Below are 24,713 nucleotides of genomic sequence, written 5' to 3'. Positions count from 1 at the left end.
TTAGCTGAGCTGGAGTTCCTACCCCGTAACTTTTCAATTTATTGACCATTTCAACCAAATTTGACAGAGGAAAAGAAGTCTCAAAGATTTTGTAATTTATAGGAACTTAATTAGCATCCACAGCTGGGTAGAGGCGAAAAGAGCCCAAAGTAGAGCTCCCACACAGGGAAAGGCAAGGAGAATTGAGCTGTGATATATTTTGTTTGGCTGTAGCACACACATATGGCTGGCCATTCACAACATACATACTTTCACACTGGTCCCAGCTGACTCTTGCCTGGAGACACCATGGGGGAGGCAGGCTGCAGAAAGAGATTATTACAGGGTTGAAGGCCATGCTTGGAAGATGGAGAACACAAATTCAAAGCACGCAGATTTCATTAGTCACAAAAACAAAGGCTCCAGCATGTACAGAATTGTAGGAACAGGAATGGTTTTCATATCTATGCAGTTGAGATTTGTGCCAGTTTGATGTTCAAGGTAGGAATACACTCAAGGTAGGTGTATATTCCAGGCAGGTGTAGATATATTCAAGGTAGTTACACAGGGCATCATATTGCAATAAAAGAGATTATTCTTCCTGTGTTTCTGACAGATTCCAGCAGGGAGCTGGTTGGGCATTAACAGGGATTATGGCTCACTGCAGGTTTTTAACAAGTAGAAAAGAACTATCTGAAGGTCTTCACAAGTGTGTGATTTTCAGAGATACTGAATTCAGCCCACACTTAGAAAGAAAAATCACCTGAGTTTTTCCATTATATTTCTATGTTATTGGTGGTAGAAATGTTTCTAAACTGTTGTTTTTGCATGTGCTTCCAGTGAAACATTCAACTTAGATTAAAATGGGATAACTCCTTTCATGCACTGACACACTGCCTCCACCACATACCCATTCGTCACAAGTACAGTCATTACATTAATATTTACTTTATGTGGGGCTTTTTAAACTCCACATTAAAAGATTAATAAAGCTTGTTTAGACTGGTTAGCAAAACCAAAATTACCCCACGCAAATATTCTGCAAAAAATGAGAAACTAATCACTGATGTCACTGTTTGTCTGGTGAAGGAACAGATTTGTTGCAAACTCTTTGAGTGAGTTACTGCAATGAGCATATGAGGCAGACTAGATTAATAGAGAGAATGCACAGCTTATGAGCTGCTATCTGCTGTTTATTGGAGAGCTTGCCTAGAGATACAGAGATGTGTGATCCCCATGAATAAAAATTGGTTTCAAAAACTTGCCAGGGTAATGGTTACCAGAACACTAGCTGTCCTGCAGAAATGCTTAAGAAAGGTATGTACTCTCATTATAACATAGAACTTCGTGCAAGCTTTCAAATAAAAACATTCTGTAAAATATATTATAAACAATCTCTGTAGTTAAATCTGTGGGTTTTAAATTTATATATGGAATTCCACAATAAAGACCTGGGCAGCACTCCTGTAGGCTTTACCAGCTATGTTCCAGAATATGTCTCTGACATTCCTCTAAACTTTGTGGATCAGCATCATTTCTGATTTTTCTCATGTAATAATAATTTGAGTAAAATCTATTCATTTGATCTTTAGGGTTGAAGTGCACAAACAAGCTACCAGTGTGGCCTGCAGTGAGCATCAGTGAACTTAAAATAACTTACTTTCAGGAACCTACAGGTGAAAGAGTGCTTTGAAGCAATACCTTCATGAGTGAGGAACTTGGTGATTCTTTAAAAATTCACTGTGGCCTAATATATAACCAGGGGAAGTTTGGGTTTTTTAGATGCACTACCCTTGCAGATGTTATGCTTTAGACTTGCAGTTCACAGACTCTGGTCTGCAGAGGCAACTTCTCCACAGTCATTCCTGGCTTTCAGTCAGGAGCTGGAGAGTGTGTGGTGCTCTTGAGTCATTTTGACAATTGACACTAGTCTGAAGGGTTTGGAACTGTTCTTTTGCATGGTGACTATTGGGAGAAAAGAAGAGCATTGTTAAGGGTTTTGACAAGGTGTGGGGGCTTTGGGGAAGGTATAATTGGAGGGCCAGGAGTAATTTTATGAAATCTGCCAAAAAGAAAACGAAGGTACATTCTGGAAAAAAATCAGGAAAGCTATTGAGTTGTGGAGTTTAAACCAGTTTTTTTCACTCCAGCATTTTTGTTGCACATGCATGAAGAAGGTACCTGCAAGGGCACATGGTGTTTTTAATAAGCAAAATTTGAATCTGACATCCTGTTCCTATCATTGCTAGTTCTGCTTACAGCTCTGGAGGTTTTAGACAAAAGCACTCCTGACACAACTGATTTGTCTGCACTGCTCATTTATTTTCTCACAGGACCCCGTGGTTAAACCACTTAGTTGTTCATACTTTTTACAATGATGTAGAAATGTTTGCCCTAGGATCTGAGCCATAACCTCATGAGGTGGGAGAGGATTGTATAATAGCACCATGACAAACCAGCTCAGGACTGCAGGATGTTGGAGTGGTTCCCCACAGAAAAGTAAATGGTTTGTTTTTCAGTCATTACAACAGCCATTTGCTCTAGAAGTTTCCATCCTTTCAAACACTTTTTTCCTGTAGAGGAGCAATAAGAGAGAAACTCAGTTCATGTATTTACAGTTATTTTTAAAATTTCCAAGTAAAGGTTTGTCATTAGTAGTCCAGTCCTAAGCAGAAGCTTTATATTTCTATGTTTGATATAAAAAGCAATATAAAAATATTATAATATTAAATATCTTATTTGCAACACTGCTTGGAATTTAAATGTGAGAAAATAATTCTTAGCGGTATTCATCAGGAAATAAACTACTTTTCTTCCATCCCTTGATTTTGCCTAATTCCAACAATATATGCATAAATTAGTTCCTGTAGTGGAATCACAATACTGTTATTTTGGCATTTTCATTCCAAGACATGCCACAAACATGCAGCCTTAGGTGAACAGGAGCAGCAGTGGAAGTTCAGGTTGAGTTAAAGGGGGAAGATAGACAATGTCCTTCTAGGTGAACTGATCCCATAGCTTTGTCATCATCAGGACACTGCAGAGCTTGTTCTGAGTTTAAATCTTCAAAGGGCTCTAATGGAGCTAAGCAACTACATCATATATGTCAAGTAGGAGGCATTTTGGAACTTATTTCCCTCTTCTTCTGGAAAGTCTTAACTTTGAAACTCTAAAATGATGTGATGGAAATTCCAAGTCATAAGAATTGCAGCATATTTTAGGTTGGAGTAGACCTCTGTCCAGCCACCTGCTGAGAGCATCACTAATTAGAGCAGCTTGCTCAAGGCCTTGTCCAGTTGCATTTTTAGTATCTTCAAGGATGGAGATGCAACAGTCTCTTGGCAGCCTGTTGTGCCATTTGATGCACCTCGTCAGGAAAAGGATATTCCTGATCTGTAATTGGAATTTTCTGTGTTCCATTTTATATCTGTCATCTCCTGTGCTATCCCTCCAGGAAGAGCATGGCTTCATCTTCTCTATTTCATCTTACCATTTGGTTTTCTGAGTGGGTAGCAACAAAGTACAGCAAGAAGGATAAGGACAATCAAGAGGGACCTCAGGGCCTTGGGAAAACTGCTCAAGGGATCTGGAGCATGAGTTGTGTTCTTTTCTGTCCTGCCAGTTGCAGGGAATGATGGAGCAAGAAGCAGGAAAATCGTGCAGCTGAACACCTGGCTTCAAGACTGGTGTAAACAGCAGCATTTTGTGGTTTTTGATCGTGGGTCAGTTTATACAACACTGAGCTTGCTGGCAACAAATGGAGTCCACCTGTATCAGGAGGGAAAAGGGATCTTTGAGAGGGCTTTAAACTGGAGCAGCTCTCTTTCAAGGAAAGGCTGAGGGAGCTGGGTCTGTTCAGCCTGGAGAAGAGACAACTGAGAAAGGACCTCATCAATGTCTGTCAGTGTCTACAGGAATAGATTCAATAGATTTTTTTCCACACACACACACATGCTGAAAGTGTAAGAATTTATTTATTATCAAAACAAAAAATTTCCAAGGAAATATGAAATTGTTTATAATCAATTGTTCTCATTGCAAAGAAGAAACTGTTGAAGAAAAGACCTTAAATATAATAATAAATATTAAGAAAGTGCCTTTACAATCAACTGTTTGTTTCAGGATTAATGTAGCATGTTTCAAGTAGTGATTTATGAATGATGAGTCAGACTTGGAATTCAAAACTTGTTTGACAAAGCAGAGCAAACAATATAAAAATTTTGCATGATTAAATTGCTTATTGCTTAAGCTCAATTTACTATTAGCTTTTGTTAAATTAATCCAACATAAAATCAAATCCAGATTCAAACCCTGGACCTTCTCTCATGATCTGAATAGATACAAGTAGAATCTGCATTCTCTAGCCTCGAGATGCTTGTTAAACTTAGAGTTTTCAGTGAGAAGCCATAGAGTTCTGAAGGGATTGATTCAACAGCTGGCATTCCTGCAGTGAGCTTTGAGCTTTCACTTAAGACATTTCATTTTAGTGCATGTCTGATGATTTCATAAGTCGAGCTGTAGATAATTTGCTCTGTATCATATCTAATGTACATCTGGTTAGCCTTTTGATTTCCTTAGAATTCAAGGATTTCACAAAGCTCAAAATGGGGCTTTTTGTGCCTTCTGAGCTGGGAGGAGAAATGCCATCAATAAGAAACTTGTTTCATATTTTGCTAATTCTTTACTTGACTGTGTTTAGGTTCTAATTTTCTACGCCTTTATGTCACTTTTTCTTCCCAAAATTTATTTACTAACTTTTTCATTTCCTCACAGAATGGCTTTTGTATAATTCACTTTTTCTGATTAGTCTCAGAATTTTTCTGTTCTCTGATATATCAGTTGAAAACTGATTTGTATATTGAAGCTGGATAGACTTCTTAAGTAATAACCTATTTCCAGATTGTTTACTTGTTGGTTTTTTTTAACTGACTGCTTTCAGAGAAGTTTGTTAGGGTTTTTTTAATTGACTTAGGGACACCTAACTCATGTTTTCATTGAATTCTTCTCCAAGTTGGTGTCTGAACCTTAATCCCAAGAATATATAAGAAGAAATTAATTTCTTGTACAGCACAAGTTTTAGTAGCTGCAAGTCAGATGATCCACTTAATTGCAAAACTAACTTAGCCTTAAAGTGAACTGGTTGGAATGTGTCTCCACAGTTTTTACAAATTCTCTACAGTAATACCAACTGATGTTTTAGATATGTGTCTTATTTTTGTGCCATGGAGGGATTTTGGATATGCAGGATAGCAAAAATACTCTGTTCCCTTTAGTTGCCATGATAACATTAGAAGGTAGACTGAGATTCTTTTTTCTGGGTTTTTTTTAACAGACTCAGAACCGTATGAAGCTGATGGCTGACAACTATGAGGATGACCACCTCAAATCCTCATCCCATTCCAACCAAACCAACCACAAGCCCTCCCCTGACCAGGTAATGTGTCTCGTTTTTGTTTTTAAAGTCATTTTTACTATAAGTGCTGATTGTTTCGAGTCATATGTAATTTTTGCTGACATGCTTGCAGTACCTTTGGAACAAAAGTAGCATTCCAGAATGCAGTTCCAAACCAGAAATGGATGCTGCTGATATGTTGGCTTTGTGTAAAACTCCTGCAATGGGAATGAAAGGTTCCTGGTCCCAAGGTGTTGTTAGGTGGGTGGAGAGGAGGAGAAACAGTGAAAAGGAACAAAAAACTTCACTCTCCAAATGCGAGGCTCAAGTCCTGGATGACATATTCAGATTTTAGTAGCTCAGGTTTACTGCTGGAGTGTGTGGAGTGTCCAGGACTGTTTCTTGTCTTCAGTAGCAGGAAATCATGCTCCAGGATCAGCTTTCTGATCTGTGGATTGCATACGAGCAGTTCCCTTCATTTCCCATGAGGAAATCCCAGCCTCAGTGCCAAATGAGCACAGACTGCTCCCTCACAAACTCAATGGGCCGTGAACTGAAGGAAAATCAATTTACCATCTCCAAAGCAGTGAGGAGCCTCCTGTGTCATTTACAAAGCACAGCCGTGTGTTTGATAACTATCAGAGAGATTAACCATCCCTTGGGTAGCACAGAAAATGCCAACATAATTGCATGTCCCATGTTGTAATCTCATCCACTCCAGTTTAATTAAAATATTAGACATCATTAATCACTGCCTCGACGGAGTGAAGGAATGCTTCTTTCTGCCCTCTGACTCATGTAGAAATTGGTGAGATCTGCAGGAAGGAAAGCATCTTACTCTAGACCTTTAAGTGCCAACCTAGTGATACACAGAAATAATGAGTAAGGTACAAGAGGGAAATGGCAAAGGCCAATTACATATTCACCCTGCAAGAATAGATCTTGAAAAATCTCCTTTCATGTCTGCATCAGAAAACAGTAAGTGTATACAAAGAAAAAAACAGAAAAATTCTCATTTTCAATGCAACATCCCTTTGTATCTTGATTTAATACCTTCCCTTACTGTACATTGACTGGCTTGAATTTTCTGCAGTGTTTTTGGAAAACGTTGGTGTTACCTTTTTCATGTGAGTGAAATGGTTAATACTGAAAATTAAACAGATTTCCTAATCCTTATTTGGTGCAAATGTTAGAATACCTGTTGTTTCTACACTGCAAGTCTACAGAGTGCTGAAGCCATTTCCAGAATGTGACTGTAGTGCCTGCTTGCAGATAAATGCAGTGTAGCATTCAAAGATGAAATAAAAAGATAACATGTAAAAGAGAAATAAAAGTTAGACATTTAGGGAAATTCTTGGAAAGACCTCACAGGGAAGAGCAATAGGGAAGTGAGGGGGTGGGAGGAGGCTCTGATTGCACTTGCCCTTGGTTTTAGCTGACAAAGCCTACAAGGGAGCAAAGAAAGCTGTACCTCGAGGTAGCTCAGATTATTGCATAAGCAATTTAAACGCTTTGTACTACTGTTTGTACTTACAGATGTGCTTTAAATACTAACCAACTCTTTGTTTCATTCCCATGCTGCTCTGGGGCTTTCCTCCCACTGCCACCTGTGCACCTCTAGGATGAGGAGGAGGGTATTTGGGCATAACCAGTCAGATGCTCTTAGCTCAGCCATTTTGTTCAGAACGGTGAGAACCAACCTCTCCTGCCAATAGAAAAGTTTCCGACAGTCACTCCCACATCTCGCTCCGTGTGTTTTGTGACTCCTGGCTGTGCTCCCTCCCCTTGCTTCCATATTCTCTGCATGAGGGTGTTTCTCGTGTGTTTATGTGCAGTTTGTGATTTTCTTCTTCTAATCATCCTATCATTGTTTCACCATGTTGTGGGGAGAACTTTCCAGGGCATGTAATTGAGTTTCTGTGCAAGTACGAGAGAACAGGAAATGTCTTTCATATCATTTATCATTGACTTCATGGAGGAAATGTTTTCAGTCAGATTCTCTTTCAAAGCAGCTTGTGCTGCAGCCAAACCTATGTGTGCTTTTTCAATTCTGGTTTGTAAAGAATTTGCTGGGAGATAATGTTCCTCCTGAAGGGAATGTTCCTCCTGAAGGTTTTGAGCATGTTGAGATCTGCTGCCCAGATAGCTGCCATGCACGCTGACCTAACTAGTCACAGATATTTATCAACTCACAATCCATGATTCTCAATATGGACTAGGAATATGAATTGTCAATAAATGTGAAGGCAAAGAGGAATATCCCCTTAGCCTTCCTCTCTCCCTTCCATCTCCCTCATTCTTTCAAAACAATGGGGGAGAAATTGGGAGCTGTTTTTCATTTAAAGTATATTTTGTCTCTCTATGTCCACATCCACAATTTTTTTCTTTTCTGCTGTCAAATTGTCCCTACAACAACTCCCATTTCCAGAAGGGAAAGACAATACACAGGACAGAGCCCTTCTCCTCACGCCTGTACTTCAGCAAAGAAAATACCTTTTACTGGCCAGGAGTCAGTACACTACAGTACCTAGGATTGATTCATTTATGCCTTGGAATATCAGTTTTAAAGCAGAATACATTTCTTTGAAGTACTTAAAGGACTGATGACAGTATTTTAAAAATGTATATGAAACGTTTTCTTTCTTCACTTATCCTATTAAGAGAAAATATCTCACATGCGTTTCTGTGCATTTTTTTCTAAGAATTTGATTTTTTCCATAGCAGTGGTTTAAAAGAAAACTTCTGAAAATTTCTGTGGAAATCTTGGACCATTGCATTTCTGAAAATTATTGCTTTGTATTAGATTTGTAAAACATCCATGAGAGAATAAGGCACTCTCATCTCTTGCACTTGCTCATTTAACTACAGACAGTCTATCTGACTGTATAGATCAAATCCCTCTTTTCAAGTCAACCATCTGAAAAATTAATCCAACTGTGGCAGTGTCAAACTTGAATTTCATGCCTTGGGGTTTGAACTGAGAAAATCTCTTTAGTGGACAAATAGATAAAGTGCTTCATTAATTTCCACTTGCTGTTGATTTCACATTCTTTTTGAATCACTGCCCTTGCCATGGTTGTGTGCTCGTGTATGTTAAAAGTTTTAGAGATTATGCTTGTAAAGATCAGCTGAAGCACAGAAATTAAACAGGGGAGATCAGGTAAGTAAATGATGAAAAGGAAGAGGACACTCACTGTGAAGGTAGGAATAATTCTGATTTTCCTTCTGGAGCAAACATGGACTTGGTGCAGAAAATACAGAGAGAAAGATCCTTCACTTTCCTCTCCCATCTGCTGATGTATTTAGAAATGCAACTGTGCTAAGAGAATGTTTTCTCTTCGTTTACTGAATTAATGGGTGGTTGACATTAAATACAGCTTATCTCTTGACTGTGAGGCACTTTCCTCAGGAAAGCATATTACAGAGTATCCCAGTCAAAATACCGACTCAGCCAGCAGCCTTGCCTTGCATGCATCCCATCTGAGAAACCTGTCAGCCTCGAGATTGTCATGCATACATCAACAGGGAAAGTATAAAGGTGATGGATGCTTCCCAAGCCAGTTATTCCCAACAGAGTACATGTTTTTACCATGACATTCCATGTTCATTTTTTAAAAAGTCCTTATTCTCTTTGTAAAAGCTACGATGATGTAAGTTACAGAGTCCCTAACCTCCCTGTGTTAAATTAAATTTATGTATTACAATGATAAAAAAATGACTAATAGCACAGGACTTGGCAATAAGTTTGTTTTTTAAAGTTCCTTTAGGTCTGTGGATGCAATTACCTCTGGTCAATACTGAAGATTAAATGGAGACCAAAAGACTATGGACAATAGTCTTTCTTAATAATAACGATATTTTTTTTTATGCTTCAGCTCTTAAGGCTTTTCCCCTCCAGCATTCTGGAATTAAGTGAATTTAATATTTAATTATGCCAGTTCTGTACATGACAGCATTATCAGACAGAGCTTCCCTGAAATGGAGCACTGTTCATAAACATATGCACCCTTCCTGCAATTTCTGAGGATGGTAGTTTACATTTCAGTTTATAGTTCAATGTCAACACCATATTTCATCCTGAAATAGTCTTCCCTAGCATTTTTCACTAGGCTTGTTTCCCTGCTGTCTGAATTTCTTATGACTCCTTTTATTCCCCAGATGGAGCTCTATCCTCCTCTACATCCAAGCATATTCCAGTGTGATTGCACATGAGGATGTTCCTTTGTCTTTCTTGAATACCAAAACAGTCTGGGCAATGGCTTAATTAGTTATTATTCACTTTTATTGAGAAAATATGAATTTACACCTTATACCTAATACTTGCAAAAGGACATGTTCATATGTGGGTGTATCTTGTAAATCTGGGCTATGGATGTGCCATTTAAATGATTCCACAGACACTCATTCACCTCATAAATGTGATCTTTTCTCCACAAGACACATTTTATGCTTGCAGCATGTAGAGAACTTCTTGTCTTACCATCACCCTTTTGAGGTTCTCAGTATTGTCACTTACTACACTGTGACCTCATAAGCCTTTTCACTAGACTTATTTTCAATATGGTCTTTTTAATTGTTAGATCACGTAAAATGGTCAAAACCTTCATGCCTGACTCATATTACATTGTAATTTACTGGACACAGTACTAGCCCACAATTCAGAAGATCAGTTCTTTCCTGGCATAGTCTCCAGCCACTCACTTGTTCTTTCTCCCTGTCTCAAATTCTGTAACTGTAAAATGAGCTGAAGTTTTTATAAAAGTGCAAATATTGCTTGGGGAAAGTGCTCTGTAAGTGCTGGGTGTCATTACTGTGCAATATTCTGGAATTGTCTTGCTGAAGTGATATGACGATGATTCTAATACCTCATTTTGAATTTGTTCCCAACATTATGTTAGATTTGTTTTGATTCTATTACTACTTTTTTTTCCCCAAGATCCTATTCCTTCCCAAAAAAAGGAAAAATAACCCATATTTTCAAGGCGCTGCCATTCCAGCATGCTGAACAAAGCTCTTTAGACCACCGTGTCTTGTTCTTTACTGTCATCTCTTGTTTCCTGAACTCATTTCTTCCCCTCTCTAAAAATCTACAAACCAGTTGTGTAGTGTAATAATCATATTATTACAATTCTTCATCCAGGTGTGTAAAAGCATTGTGAAAGTGTCTTAGGCTTGCCTTGGAGTCATACCCTGTGGAAAATTTGAAGGCAGCTATGTGAGATAATCTTAGATTGCTTAAACATTATCACTTGTCCTGATTGAGAGAGAGATGCCAGATTTGTTTTGTGGTATTGGTGACAGCCAGGGCTCTTCACTCCCACTTCTCAGATGGGCAACCTTTTAGTAAGAACCCTAATGTGATGCACTCAAATAAGGTGATGTAGCTAATTAATCCTTAGGAGGGTTAGAGAACAATGATGTTCTTGAGACAAACAAATGTCAACTTCTGCTCCTGGTCCTTTTCTTCTTTTGGAGAACAATACTTCTGCTAGTGTTTTTTTTTTCTTAAACTATTATTTTGCTGTTTAATAACTAATTTCTGTTAGAAGTATGTATTCTCTGTCCAAGAATATCTGTGAGCACAAAAGAACTGATCTTGATACATTGTTCATCTTCTTCCTGATCCCAGAATGATAAGACTTAAGATTTCCAGATGGAATTTTGTAATCTGCAGCTCTGGGATGAATTAAGCACTCACAACAGAGGTGTAACTGGACTGTATCACTGTCCTCCTATTATTCTTACAGATCAAAGAAGAACACAACTAGATACTTACAGTCTAAAACATTCAAAACAGATGGCTGGTTTCTTTTTGTAGAGATTTGTGCTTTTCAGCAAAACAATTGCAAAAAGACCATCATTCATTTCTGCCAGATGAGATTATGCCAGGTCTGTGTCTTATTTTCTCTTTTTATTTGCAGCTGAACATGATCTTCTACTAGTGGCTTGGTCTTTGTAGCAAGTAGGAATTCTGCACTCAAGCATTATTGTTTCTGGCCACTTCCAGGAGAGTTGTTCCTTGCAGTTTGTGTGATAGTCTGGACTATCTCCCAATTCCCTTGAGCCCTGGCACTCACAGACAGGACAGAGACAGAGGAACAGCTGCAGCCAAGCCCTTTCAGTTTGCAGTTAAGAGGAAGGAGACTAAGGGAGAGGGGAGATGAACAATATTAGAAAAAGAATCAAGCCCAAACCTGCTTTCCAGTGTATTAACAATGAAAATAAGCTCAAGAAAACTGTGAAAAAATTTAAAAAGTAGGGGTATATAGCCAGTCTAGAAGCTGTATTTTCCTGGTTGGTGAAGTTCATAATGACTGATGGACATGTCAGGATGTAGTTCCATCTCCATAGTAGGCTCACTATGGGCAGTCCAACTACATCTGATTGTTAAAGTAACTTTAAATAAGAACTATTATATATATGTATAAACAGGTGTATTTATTAATGGGATTTTGCATTTGAATGTGGAGTCTAAGAAGACTTCCTAAAGACAGATAAACCAGGTGTTTGGTGGCATCACAAGTCTTTGCTTTGAAAGTGTTTTTCAGCAGGTAGAGAGCTGCAAGAGCAGAATGAAGACCCAGTGTTAGAAAAGGACAAGACCAATATTCCTATCACCTGCAGACAGGGAGGTTATAGTTCATCTGAACAGGAAAAGCATTGATTGTGTTCTCTGGTAGACTACTTAAGGAATACCTTCTGGTTTGCATTAGCAGTGGAACAGACAGGGAGGCAGAAGAGCACAGCCCCTGATCCACAAGCATTCCCCTGGCCATGCTCTCCCAGTTCTGCCCTGTTCTGCTTTCAAACAAAGCCATGGTAGAGCCACTGTTTCCTTTTAGCCCTTGAAATAGGAAGAAGCAAGAGACAAAATACAGCACAGCAAGAAATGTGTGTTCTTTCTGGTTCACTCTTGCATAAGTAACAAGTGCTAGAAAGCTTGAGTGCATTAAAAATATAAGGAGGTTGTTCTTACTTTTTCTCAAGCTGCTGTGTTTTTGTAGAGAAGGAATCAGCACAAAATCTAATGGATTTTGTGAAATCAAAACTTGCATAGTTACAGCTACAAAAGTCTGGTCAGGAGAATGCTATTTAAATCCACAGTGTCATGTACAAACTGCAAACAGTTGCTAAACTATTTTTGCTTACTGTGGGAATACTTTTTTTTCCCTTTGGAGGTAATTGTCAGTATCATCAGTCTGACTACTCTGTCATATTTTAATTTATTATTCAAAATTTTAACCTGGTAACTAACACAAATTACAGGGACAAAATGCTCAAATGAAGGAGATTTTAGGTTCTCTTGGCCTGTCCTGTTCCTTATGTAGTTCTCTGCCAGCTTTGCTCTGCAGCCCACATAAGTGAAAGTTGCTGGTATCATGGAAAGCACTTCTGGATTTGTTATGTATAAAAATATTTTAAAGCTCCTTGCTCTTTTTCAGTGCTTTAGGAACCCTACCAACCCACTGCAATTCCTTGCTTCACCTGCATAATAGGGAAATTATTTTATTTAAACAGAGAGAACTAATGACAAAACCCCTTTCCCTAGTTTGTTTTTTCTCTGTTCTTTTTTTCTGGTCTGGATTTTTCCCAAGGTGAAGAGGGTGAACTCTGGAAATCATTAATCCATGGGATTTGTTCATGGTGTATAAAAATTTCAAAAATAATTTGCTATACAAAAATGATTTCCTAATTGATTCTGTCAGAAAGGAACTGAGTAAGACAGTTCTGTCAAAATAGCCAGAATCTCTTTTAGCTGCTCACGTATATTGTTCTGGTTTATGAGGAGAAAATTATGAAGGTTAGAGTTAAGTCCTTTTTTTTTTCTCTTTAAAACAAATCTAAAGAGTACTGAGCCTGTCCTTGTGCTTTTCTTTTGGGGTCTTCTGAAGAAACCAAGTATCTCTGCATCAGTGAACTGAGCTGAACTGAACTGAGGTCAAGATGTGTCTTTTTGAGAACTTTCTTCTGTTTCCATTTAAAATAATGAAGGGAAGACATCAGTGATAAATTGCTCTGAATTTGGGAAGGCTTTGCACATTCTGAGCCAAATTCATGCCTCATAAAACTCCATTGCATTCAGTGGTTAGAAGATTATTGTTGAACCCTTGTGTTTGTTGCCAAACAAACACAAATGGTCTGAGCAAGAAGGCATAACTCAATTTGCCATGCAAATATTTCCAGAGTATGTCACTCAGTATCTTAGTTTATTTCCATATCTCCCAATAGAAGATATTCAGCCACATAGGCAAAATTTCCTTGTCTGGCAATATCTATAATAAAATCCAGATACAGGGAAGTATACAGAGATTTGTCAGGTCCTCTTGAAATAATTTCTTTTTAACAAGCATTTGTACTTAGACAATCTTTGGCCCCATCTTCTCCTGTGTAATGGTAATTTGGGAAGTAGATTTTTTTGGGGGTAGCATAGCTGCAGCTGTGTGTAACAAAGTTTGAAAATAATTTTCCACACTCACATGAATAGAGGTAGGTGATTGATAAGAGATAAAGGGCTACCTGCATTGTGTTTCCAAACATATTTGTAATGTCCAGTCTGAAGTTTTGAGGAGATGTTTGGTGGTGGTTTGGGTTTCTGGTTGGATTTTCTTCAGAATTCCTTCTTTATTTGTGCCTAGGCAGGATCTACAGTGAACACTCATGGTCCATAGACCAGCCTAGCAAGCTAGATTATTTCTCAAATTGCTTCATTCCTTGGAAAAGGGATTGTTAGGAGGGAGAAAGGTGGCCAGGTCATTAACCCTTCTGGCAGGAGAAGGCATCATTTCAAGCTGGTGGTTGTGGTGAATTATGCATTGATTAAATCCATTCTTTATTCTGCATATGTCTATGGACAGTCAATATCACGTTTCTGTCAGACTGACACTGCTGCACTTATAAAACACACTTCTTTTTTGTATAAGCACCCATGTATTTTTACATATTTCCAGTAGACACTGCTGTGTATATGTGTGTATTCAAATGCAGAAACTTAGCACATAAAACTTTAAATTCAGTTACCCATATTTCAGCTGACTATTGTACAGCAACAGCAGGACTACCACTGAAGAAGCAGTATAAAGCTTTTTTGTCCCAATGACTTCTGAAACTACAGCTAGATTCACGTTTGTCATATTCAAAGATTTTTTTTTTTAAGTACAAAATCTCAAAAACCTCAACTTGTTTTCAAGTTGAATTTGTAATATGTTCACAAATGTCTTTATTAGTTGGTTGAGGTGGTTTGGGTTTGTGAGTGAGATTTGTCAGGCATTTCACATTTCTGTAATGATTGCCTTTTTTAGTGAACCTTGTTGGCAAACTCAGCTGACCATTAGCAATATTCTGAAGCTGAGGGTACATTAAGCAGACTTCATTCCATGCATTGATGAGGATGGCCTAAACCTATCAGGGCAATTAATGAATGAGGGCTGCTTTAGAAGATATCCTGGCTTTGGTCTGTTTACCCACTGCTTTCCTAGAAAGCTCTGCAGCTCTGAGCTGATCATGAGAACACGATGTGGGTTATGAATCCAGCGCTGCCCTGCTTTTCCACTTAGCAAATGCTCTTACACCCTCTTGAGATAAGGCAGTGGCAGCTCTGCAGTGTGGGAAGCACAGTGCCTGGCTAAGTGGCCAGTTCCAATTAGATATGGCAGGAACGCAGATAGAAGGGCACTTCCTACTTGACTGGCAGTGTTTAATGGATCCCAAGTGAGGGGAGTGATTGCTCTGTGAACAGCTTTGGGAGGGCTGCTCGTTAAGAACTTTCACACGCCTCATTTGGCCTGTTTCCAGCTCGAGGTAAAAGGGGGAAGGGTGCAGGAGGAATGTGCTTCGAAAGGGGATTTATCCCTGAGCGGTGAAATTCAGCTGTTGTATGAAAATGTTCTGTTCTTACTTGCTAGATAGCTCTGCTTTCTCCTCATCAGGGAGGGTTTCTGTTCACAAAGAGTGGCCAGGAAGGTTGTGCAATCAGATTTTTTACGAACTACAATCTGCATATCTGATGGATATTGAAGAGACTGTGTTATCTGAAAAGAACACAAGGCAACTACTACATTGATTGAACAGCTCGTTATTAGACATTGACTATTACATTTTTATAGAACAATATTTTCTTAAGATGTGATATTCCATCATTTCACCCTCTGTGGGCAAACCAAATAGTAAGAAAGATCGGAAAGACATCAGTTAAATTGGAAGCATCAGTGGTTTTCACCTGCACAGGTAATACACTTTCAGATCATCAGGTCAGCCCCAGCCCTCCTCTCCCGTGGGGCTGTGGCACCACCCTGATGTGCTGCTGGAGGCTGCTGAGCTCAGCAGGACACAGAGCCTGACATTAGTTAGCTGCTTAGCCATGCCTCAGATCCTCACGCTCTACAGAAATTAATCCATGTAAAACAGTGTTAGAAACAAAATAAGTGAGCCCTGACAGCCCTATTAAAAGGGGCCGAAGCCAGAGTCTTTGTTGAAAGTAATGCCAGCGCCCTGTTTTGTTGACTCAGAGATTATCTCCTTATTCATTAGCAGGGTCAGAGGTGTCCTATTGAAAAGATATCCCCAACCCACTAACAAACAGCAGGTGCAGCCTCTGCCTGGGAACATGAATAGAAGTTGCCAGGACTTTGGCTAGGCTTTCCAGCTCTCCCTGCCCAGCACCTCATTTTATGGAAAGGAGGCCCTAAGCCCAGTTCTTCCCTAATTTTTCATCAGCTGCAAGCCTTAGAGATTTGCATTACTGCAGTTTTGAGTATGTGCCCACAAACATCTAGAACAAATGAAGCAGTATTCTTGTGGAAGGTCATAGCGAGGGATGGCCGGTATGTATTTATGTATTTATGCACTTGAGCTCTATATTTTTGTAAAAAAAAATGAAAAATGGTACTACAGATACTTGTTATGGGAACTGGATGATTCTAGTTTGGATTGCATTGAGGAACAATGATTAGATTCAGATTGGGTAAAGTACAATGGAATAAAATAAAGTAAAGAAATACTTCAATAAAGTCCTTTGATTTTAGTTTGCTAGTTTATTATATAGAATCTGGCTTGTATAATAAAAGTTGTTGCCTTTTCAAAACTACAGAAGACTATATTTTAACTATGTACAAGATTTTAACTTTGTGGTGAAGATACTTCTCTATTCATTTTCTACAGTAGAGGTGCATTCATCTTAGAATTGTTGAGTTTTGGCATCATTTGAAACTATTCTCTTTAGAACATGTTTATTGCATACTTAATTTACAGTGAAATGTTTGTTGGCAAAATGAGCTAAAAATCTGTATGACATTGCCTTAGTTGTGGACAGACACCTTTTGTCAGAAAAATAATTTTTTGTTGGAGTAGTTGAAGTGCAGCAGTGCTGGATAATCAGTAGCGTTAATGCATTCAGCTTAATACTGTTTCATTTTTCACCCATATCATCATTATTTCCCAGTCTAATCACACAGCTGTCATCACTACATCCCTTTCCCCAGTGTACTTAGTTTCCTGCTGGATGGTTGGGAGGTTATGGACCACGAGCACAGGGTGTTCAGGTTTCTTCCACTGTGAAGCTGAACAAGGTTGTAACTCAGAGGTGACGTTTGCCTTCATCACAGCTTGGGTCTCAGCCTGTTGCTCACTGTCTCTGCTCTTCTTTCAGATAATTCAGCCCCTCCTAGAACTTGAGCAGAACCGCAGCAAGTTGAAGTTGTACATCGGCCATCTGACAGCCCTGTGCCACGACCGCGACCCCCTGATCCTGCGCGGCCTCACCCCGCCTGCTTCCTACCACCTGGACGACGACCAGGCAGCCTGGGAGAAGGAGCTGCACAAGATGACCCAGGAGCAGGTGAGTTTGTGGGCTGAAGTTCTGAACAACTTGCTGGTTTAGGCTTTGCTGGTGTGCCACACCAAAATGTGAAACGGTTCTGTACGTGGTGAAAGCAGGTAGCAAAGATGAACTCTTCAGCTGATAAAGAGTTGAAAAATTCAATAATTTTTTGAATCATTGCCATTTAATATTTATTATGGAATTCCATCTTTTCTTTTATCTGTGCTTGAGGCCATGCATCTACACACTCATGGGAAATCAAACTGCAAGATAACCATTTTTGCCATGTTTTAACTGTTAACAAATTTTAGCTGCTCTCTGTAATTTTATGTCATCAGGATCTTTTATCTTACTTTAATTGCATAAACCATTTATATTTTAATTGGCACTATTTTATGAGTGTCTTTGTTTATAATCAGGATCTGTGGGGATAGGTGGTGTTTGCTGTTTGATCAAGAAATGTGGGTAAAGAAAATAGGAAAAGGTTTCTTTGTCAAGTTTTTCTGAGTAGACAGTCACCCAAAAATATTTCCCATTAAAACTTTGCTATTCCATTAGCAACATTTATGGGTTAAACAGTAAAGAAAGCATTGTGAGCAATTGTGAGAAAAGGGAATTACCTTGTCCTGGAGAAGAGAAAAAAATTGTTTTTCTCTCCCATTATTGTTTTAATTCTGCACTGCTGTCACCACAGTTGTTTAAAGTTACTTCTCCATTCATGATTCCCAAGCAGAACTAACATCAGCTAAAATAAAATGTAGCTCTCTCTTCTGCTTTCCCATACTCACTCAGATGGTATTTAAGAAGCTTCACTTGCAAAACACGAACTAATGATATATTTCAATTTACAAAGCAGACTTTTCATTTAAGCCATGGAGCTTTTCTGTTTCTAGCTGCCGAGTTTCCTTTGTGCTTAAAGTATTCCCATGGGGGTGGGAATCAGTTCTCCAGATTTGCAGAACCCCATCACAGAATACCCATTTTGCATCTTTGGAATTTTAATGAGTTTTGTAAATTACTTCAAATCCAGTGCATTAAATTCACTCCTGTCCCTTCTAATATGATCTTCTGTAGATAATGCTTTGCAAGCCTCAGTGGGAAAAAATTAATCCTCTTGAATGTTAAGAAGTGCTAACATGATTAGGGAGGATACATTTAACCAACACCAATAATATTTAAGAATGATGCCAACGTATCCACTTCTCACCAATGAGACTATCTAGTTTGGTTTCGTTGTTTTGGGTTTGGTTTTTTTTTTTTTTTACAAATAGTTGAGAATTTATTTTCATACTTCTGCTTTTGAAGCTGTTATTTCCCACTGCAACAATTTTCTTGACAGAGGTTAGTTTGCTGTGTTTCATCACAGCCAATATGCTTGGTAGATCTTTCACACCTGCTGGGGAGGCTCAGGTACAAACAGAAGAGTTTTCTGTGGTTTCTTTTGGTAGATAAAACTGGTATATGAACACATCCACAGTGACCCACAGAAACTATTGTACAAATAGTTGTTGGAAAAGTATCTGCCAGGATCAACACCATGGATCTAAGGGGAATTTGTTGCCACATAAATAGTTTTGCAGAGTCTCCAAGTTTGACTGATAATTGGTACTTCTTATCTATAATAATGCCTTTTCACTACCATTAAGTTCAGTGATAGTCCTCAGTGACTTCAACTGATTACAGAATATGGTGAGCTGGAAAGGACCCACAAAGGTCATCGAGTCCAGCTCAGTCCTGCACAAGACATTCCCAAGAGTCCCACCAGGTGCTTGAGAACATTGTCCAAGCACTTCTGTGACTGTCAGCCTTGCAGCTGTGACCACTTCCCTGGGGAAGATTGGTTGTAATCAAACAATGGGGCCAAGATGCTGTATCATTCTTTGTTGGCATTTTATCAAAGGCATTTTGTAAGGCTGACTTATTGTAGTAAAATTTTGATCCATTTCTAATGAAAGCCTGAAGCCAGTACTTATGAGAATATGGTGTCTCAAAACCTAATCTCAAATAATATCCTAGACTAAACTGTGGACAGTAAAGAATCTAAAGTGCTCATAACCATGTCATTAAATTATTCCTATGGTGCAAAATATCCCTTTGAGTCAGTTCTGAACCGGTGGCCCCAAATAAGCTAACCAGTCCTGCTTCTGGAACTGTTCGTCCTTCAACCAGTTCATGTCCTATTTGACTTTTCTTATTAAAAACTTAAGGTACCAGAACGAAGGAGGAATGTTCCAAGTCTTGACACTAAGAAATAAAAATTCCATTCATTCATTATAAGTAATTGCATTATCCCAGCAATTTCTATTAAATACCATATTTGCTTTCACTTTGTCCTAGAGGTATCATTATGTTAATATCCTTGAGCTCCACAGAACTACTGCTACGTTTCACATTTCAGATAGCTGTCTGTAAGTGCAGGATTTTAGTCCTGTATGAAAGGAAATGCACTAAGAACATAATTATATGGTCCACATTTTTTATTTATAGTTCGGGTTTTGTTTTGCTCTTATCTTTGCAAAAGAGAAGAATGGAGTAGAAACTGGAATTTGCTGAAAATCTTCACTTAAGTATGTCAGAGGTGGTGCAATGCACTGGGTATGAGAAAGTAAAAAGAGCCAACAAAACTGAGCAACCAGATATAGAATTAGGCAGCAGTGTTTGATTCATTAATAGCTTAAGGACTATTAGAATGTTTCTTACCACTTCAAAAATCCAGCTGTAAATGTGCAGAACCTCATATTATGGAGAATTTTTGATTTTCAGAAGGTTCTGCAGCAACATTCGGAAAAAAATATTTCTCCCAACAGAAGATCTATACAATTAAAATAATTTTCTTAACCCTAGGAGCAGGGAGGCATTTTTCTCCCTGGCTCCCTGCCATCAGAGGTTCTTTCCAGCACATCCTGGCTTCCTCAGGCTGCTGGGGGTCCTGACAAATTCTGCTGGCCCCCAAGCACCATTCATTGTGACCTGGGCATCAGCAGCAGTCCTGGAGAACTGGGCAGATGCATTTCCATCAAGGCTCTCTCAGAAGTCACCTGCTGTGGGAGTTTGTCTTGCCCTCCTGCCAGCAGTGCTGCACCTGGAGCTGCTTCACTGTGAGTTACAGAGAGAAGCACCTTTGAAAAATCATTATGATGGTCAAAGAGCCTTTGTAGTGCACAAAAGTTGTCTTCTCTCTCACTGTGCACCAGCTTCAGCCAAAGCACTGACCCTCTAGGGATTCCTGCTTACTAATCCTCTCCCAAGAAGTCAGGAATGCCTTTTCTGCTCAGCTGCTCGGAGAGGAAGGAAAAAGGTGATAATGTCACTTCACTGTATCAGTCACAACCTGCTGTGTCAGCTAAATACTCATGGCTTGGTTCCAAGGAGCATAATTTACCTTGCACTTAATTCACATTTCAGTCCACACAGAGGAATGTTAAAATTTTTGTACAAAAAGACACCAAACCTTCTATCTGTAGCTGCCAAATTTCTTTTTAAAATTGCATTTTTGCTTGCTAAGTTCTGAAAATATTAAACACATATTTTGATTTGTTGCATGAACAATACTGCAAGTGGGATAAACTTTAAATTACAAATAGCCATTTTATAAACACCCTGTGTACGTCTTTGTACAGATTCTGCTTGTGATCTTCTGTATCATCTATGAGGAATTACTCAACTTACTTAGTTTCTGTAAAGAAATTACTCTGCTGTGATTTGCATTGAGTCATTCTAAATTACTCTATTACTTCAGAGTTTACCCTTGTCTTCCTTCTCTGACTGCTCTTCTATTAGCTTGTTATCTTCCCCCACTTGATTTATGTCATTTATTTTTAATTTGTAATCTTATGGGAATGCATAATGTATTTTAAAGTTAAACAGTCCACTTCTGGTCTCTGTTAGAAATTAGAAGTAATAATTGCAACAATTTATATCCTTCTTCATGTGCAAATCTATTTCCTGAGTTTGGTTGAGAAAGCAATGGATATAGGAACTCTCTAAAGCTGTTACATTTTAAAGCATTTTAAACTCTTATATTTAATGTTTTAGGTGAGGATGAGATCAGTGTCATAGTTCTTAAATAGTGGTTAAAATTACAAATATTATCTGCAAGTTGGCCATGTCCATAATGCCATAACATCATTCATTTTTAGTTGTGCATGAAATTGCTAATATTAATTAAAATATTTTGAAAAAGCTAACGTAAACACCAAATTTCCAGACAGAGCAGAAATATTTAAGGGTTTACATTAATTTGTTTTTTGTTTTTGAAGTTTGTCAGATTTCCATATTCATAACCCTTTCTTTTGGCCCTTTTATAGGTATATAGTCGAGAAAGAAAGGTTTATATGTAATTGGCTCTCACTGCTTCAAACTCACATATTTACACTGGTTTGTCTGAGTAAATGCAAAAGCTCTTGACCATTTGCCCGAGATGCAGTGAAGTTTAATTAATTTTGAGACAAAACAAAGGGTGAGATTAAATCAGTGTAATTTCTTATTGATGCTTACTTCTGTTACTTTAAGCTCTCAATGTATTTTTCAGACTAACCATAACCTGATCCAGAAAAACTTTAGAGAAACATAATTCCATATCCTGGTATTGTATCCTTGTGGAAGTTCTCCCATTAACTTTCTTTCTGTGCTGCTCTACAAACACTTCATATTTTCTATTCAGTTTTACTGTCCAAGATGAGATGCTAGTTTATCTGTGGGCTCTTTTTTCATCAGTGTTTCTGTGGAATTGGTAACGAGGCAAAAGTCACACTGGGGAGTGTACCTCCTCCATGGAAATAAATTTGAAAGGATCTGAGCTGAATGTTGCCTTGTTTACATTATGGGAAGAGCAGAGGTCACGAAGGTTCTGTACAGCAGCACCACAATTCACCTAGTGTGCATATAAAACCATAGCATCCTATTTCTTAACGATGGAGTTATCTTCACTCTGAATGTCAACTAGTCTTTAAATAAGTTCCCAAACATCTTGGGACAGAGAAGCTACATTCATGGTGAATTGTTAGAGATTTTTTTTTTCAGTGATGGAGTTTAACTATAAATGGAAAAGTATTCCTATCATGACTTGCTCTAAACCCAGGAAGGAAGGCAGCAATGCTGAAAAGTGTCTGAATCTATTGCAGATTATCTGCAAGCTTTCATTCCCCTGAGATGCTGGAGGTCATTTCTGTTCTTCTGTCCAGAGATAAATACTATGAAGCACTTCTGAGGTCCTTGCTGTCCTTTTCTTTCTGAGCTGTCTATTCTTACTTGTCATCAACTAGACAAAAAACGTATCTGGCTTTGCCTTCTCATTTTTGGCAAGTATGTGAATCTCCTCATATCCTCAGCTGGAAATGCCAACAAAAAAGGATTGTTCACATTTCTTTGTTTTCATACAAAAATGGCATGGGGATGATAACACAGTGTCTGCTTGCATTCACAAGAAGAAAATCTAGGAAAACGAGAGCAGAACTGATAGGAATATTTTTAGAGAAACTTCCCTAAAATTTGGACTTCCAAACACCCAGGTGAATCAAGTTACCCCACTGAGAACTGGATGTTCTCATGAAGGCACTTGCCTGGTGCAGGACTGACAGAGGAGTGACGTCAATGGAGATATCCATGGTCTGGAATTGCTGCCACCAGCCATGGAGTACATTAAGATGTCTTTGTTGAAGTAGGAATCACATTATTAAATCTAGCTGTTCTGATCTAGCAAACTCAACTCAAGGCTATCATTGCTATTTTTCCAAAGAGGTTTCATCACAAACATCTGCCAGCCAGCTGTGTAGACTTTCTGTCTGTGCTAATTTGCAAAGTATTGTGGCTGGCCTTCAGCATTCAGAGCCATCTCCTTTTGGGCTCTTGATGGTCAAAAGCTCTCTTCTTGGAAATATTTTCTTCCTCTGGTTAAGTTGGTAACTTTTGTTTGATTGGATTTGATTTATTAGCTTTGGCATGAGCTTATTTTGTTGGGCTTATCTTGATTTTATAAGGCATCTTATAAATACGTAAATGCTAACTAGTATAGCAAGAAACTGAGACCTCACTGATATTGCAGCGTTGCGCCACTGAAGACAACATCCTGCAGCATTCTCCCTTGTCCACCAACCTTCTTTCAGTTTTGAAATTCAGTCCCTTTGAGGTGCTTTTCTATTTCATTAATTTAATTGCTTTGTCTTTTCCTGGAGCTTCACCTGCAGGATTTGGCTGAAAGGCCAGGAAGAGGCATGCTGGCTAGGCAGGTGGTGGTGGTGCAGGACCTCTGCTTTCCCTGCTAACACTGCCCTCTCCTGGTCCTCCTCCTGTGGACCAGGAACTCAGGACCCTTGCAGGTGCCAGATAAGAAAAGGAGAAAGATAAATAGCATTGGCTGTTTCTCCTGATCTTGCTCTCTCCCAACTCCCATGGGCTCCCACCCTTCTGATGATGGCACCATGAAATCTGTGCTGGCCCAAGAAGCCACAAGGTAGCCCTGTCCCTGAGTCCAAGGCTCACACGATGCCTGGGAGTGCAGCAGTGGTGAGGTGGTGAATTGCTGGGATCTCACTGGGCTCAGCAACCCAAAACCAGAGGTAGTCCCTGAATCTCAATCTCCTGGCTTTTCATATCCACCACACTCCTGCTTGTTCTGACCCTTTCAATCCTGCTTGCTGCCTGGACCTTTCCTAGGCTTATCCATCCATTGCAAGTTTCTGACTGATACCTCTGCCAGACTGCTAGAACCAGGCTGATCACCCATCCACAGTGTGCCATTCCTGAGCCATTTTAGGCTCCTGCTGAGTCCCCCCTTCTTCCCCCAGAGCCTGGAGTGCTCCCCTCCGTCTCATTTTCCCCACTTCCCCAGCTCATGTCACTCCACAGAGCAGGATCAGGTTGCTTTTGCATTGTGATTCTTGGCAGGAGCCCCTCTCAGATTCCTATGGCTGTTCTGTGAGTGCAGCAGCCAGTAGGAACAAAGCACATAAAGAACACATTAAACCAACATTCAGCACGCAAAGCCCCAATAATTTACTATATGCTACCCTGCCTAGTAAAGGGAACAGTGTAGCATGCTTGCCCTTTTAATTTCCTTTCTCACACTTTTGTCTATAGAAGCCTGCACCATAACTTCCTTAATAAGCATTTCTATTTATTCCATAGTCGTTCTTAGACTGTTTGTTTTTATGCAGTGTTTCTTGCAGAAACAATCTACTGTGCTTTGCTTGATACCATCACTAAACAGAGACATGCTGTTGTATCTGATTAGAATTTTAATTGTAGAAATCTAACCTTTGCCATTGCATTGTGCTCTTAAAGTGGTAAAATGATCCCTGCTGTGCTGCTGCCTGATAGTTCTCTCCTTTTAAAACCTACAATGAACAGTGTTAAAGAAGTGCAAAATACGGATCAAGAAATTTGTATACTGATGAACAGTTAACCCTTCAGGCATGAAAAATGCCACTTTGACATTTTTTCCATGTCATATATTAACATAGTAGAGTTCCAATAAAAATACTAATCCATGAGGAATAAGAAATGTTAAAGAGCTGACAGATAATACTG

The 24,713-nt window shown here is 39.0% G+C and overlaps 1 protein-coding gene across 10 annotated transcripts in view; it reads left to right on the top strand.

Annotated features, from left to right (window-relative positions):
* The window catches only part of ERC1 (ELKS/RAB6-interacting/CAST family member 1), a 189,955-nt gene that overhangs the window by 157,356 nt on the left and 7,886 nt on the right, over positions 1-24,713 (top strand). For 9 of the 10 annotated variants that reach the window (XM_085049384.1, XM_085049389.1, XM_085049393.1 and 6 more), the window contains 2 exons: positions 5,312-5,413; positions 17,016-17,204. In XM_085049384.1, coding sequence (XP_084905510.1) covers positions 5,312-5,413; positions 17,016-17,204 — 291 coding nt within the window. Of the gene's footprint in view, positions 1-5,311; positions 5,414-6,992; positions 7,060-17,015; positions 17,205-24,713 lie in introns of those variants that run through there. The other variant, XM_085049391.1, reaches the window with a different exon arrangement.

Source organism: Lichenostomus cassidix, chromosome 1Ab (assembly GCF_008360975.1).
Source record: "Lichenostomus cassidix isolate B80296 chromosome 1Ab, HeHo_3.0, whole genome shotgun sequence".
NCBI lineage: Eukaryota > Metazoa > Chordata > Aves > Passeriformes > Meliphagidae > Lichenostomus > Lichenostomus cassidix.
This window is presented reverse-complemented; position numbering and strand designations above follow the sequence as displayed.